The sequence below is a fragment of the Sphaeroforma arctica genome (assembly GCF_001186125.1).
Source record: "Sphaeroforma arctica JP610 unplaced genomic scaffold supercont1.5963, whole genome shotgun sequence".
Classification (NCBI taxonomy): Eukaryota; class Ichthyosporea; order Ichthyophonida; genus Sphaeroforma; species Sphaeroforma arctica.
This window is the reverse complement of record NW_014034595.1, coordinates 1-1,793: the sequence shown is the minus strand read 5'-3', so window position 1 is coordinate 1,793 and position 1,793 is coordinate 1. Positions and strand designations below refer to the sequence as shown.

General features: G+C 39.0%; 1 protein-coding gene across 1 annotated transcript; it reads left to right on the top strand.

Annotated features, from left to right (window-relative positions):
• Positions 1-329: 329 nt before the first annotated feature.
• Positions 330-1,682, top strand: SARC_15339 (hypothetical protein; the record flags this gene model as incomplete). The annotated part of the gene is made up of 3 exons (XM_014290539.1): positions 330-446; positions 1,142-1,247; positions 1,488-1,682. Exons 1-3 carry the CDS (start codon positions 373-375, stop codon positions 1,680-1,682), a joined length of 375 nt encoding a protein of 124 aa, XP_014146014.1. The 5' UTR covers positions 330-372.
• Between the last annotated feature and the right edge of the window lie 111 nt (positions 1,683-1,793).

Sequence of the window (1,793 nt, the reverse complement as noted above, 5' to 3'; positions counted from 1 at the left end):
ACACACACACACACACACACACACACACACATATATATATATATATATATATATTATATTTATATGTATATATATATGTATCGTGTATGCTGTTGTGTGAGCTGTTTCTGTACGTATCCAAGCGGTCGAAGCTGTTTGCTGTTTGTTTGGGTACGTACATCTGACATGTACGTGCTGATTAGGATTAATATATATTTCAACATACATAAAATAATACACATATTCTTAACGTACACCTGTTGACACACGCCTATTCTCGGCTGACACAATTTATGGGTTGTTTATCTCTACTTTGTGCAGTATATATACAGCGATGGATCTGCCTCTGGAAGCTTTGCGAAGCCATTCTACTTAACGTATTTTAACACGGCCATGTTCTCCGTGTACTTGCTTGGTTTCTTTCGTCAGTCTTGGCGTGATCAGATACCTACTCGTAATCAATTCAGGTGCGATGTTGTATTGAATGTCTCTGATTGATTCCGAGTTGCATCCCAATTTCAATCATGCCAAGATGTCGATTTATTGACAGATTGAGATGATTGTTTAAACTATATACCCGATCGAGATATGCAGGCTAGTGATCTAGTATATCTAGTTGGTACATGATGCATGCATACTGATTTTTCAGCGAGATAGCCCTATGGCAGTTCTAGTTTAATATGCAACTCCTGTCGCTAGCATGGGAGTCAATGAGACCAGGCTGCAAAAGCAAATGACCGGGTTTCCAATTGGCAGCACACGAACAATTATCCACTTTTTTTATTGTATGGTCACGAAACTGGGAAGAACGATCCAACCATTTATCACAAGTAGGGTACTCAAATTACGTTCGCATAAGTGTAATCTATTGGAATGTATGCTGAGGTGTCTTAATGTTACTGGTATGACAGTATTCGCTCAAGATATGAATTAGATGCCTAGAATGTTTGCTTGTAAAAATGATCAACGATCGAGTTTTATGTGCCATTGTTTCCTATGAGCTCGCAAGCTAGTGTGCCGTCTATTCTTCATACTTGAATGCGGAACCTGCAGTTGTATGATCTGTAGGTTTAGCGCGTGTGACACACACACATTAACAATTTCAGTACCATCACAAATGTAGAAACTAACTTATTCATTGAACTTTCACCACGACACACAGAAAGTACATCAGCGAGCACGTCTGCAGTTGTTTCAAGAGTAGTCGCGCCCACAGCTCGACCGCTTCTAGCAGTGACAACATCCATCTTATGCAAGATGAGGATAGGGTATGAGCGTGCAATATAATAATTAAGTTTGTGTATTTTGGCATAATCTCGATAGGACCAGTATTCGGGCGTCGACCATTGTAGTCGGCTCATCTATATGGTTGAGTATACTGAATGGGTGCTCTATTTAGATGAGTGGTATACTGAATAGGGCTTTCAAGTCTCGTTAGAAGCTTGGTTATTTGGTATAGAACGGTATGCAGTATTTCTAAACTAAATCACTCTTGTTAAACCGAATAGGACATAGATGCAGAAGATGAATTGCTTACGGCATCACCGGATACAGAGTCGTCGGTCAATTTCAACAGCATAGCTTGTGCGACTGACGAGATCAAAGGAGAAACTTCACTCGTGCCAATGACATTCATGGAGGTGGGTTATCAGTTATACTCGTTACGAGCACATTCATCGCATACGCAATATGCTCATTTTTGATTATGTGCAAGATTATTTAGCTATAATATATATATATATGTATATATATATATATATATACATGCACACACACACACATGGATAGATACATACGCGTACATAAAAGCACAA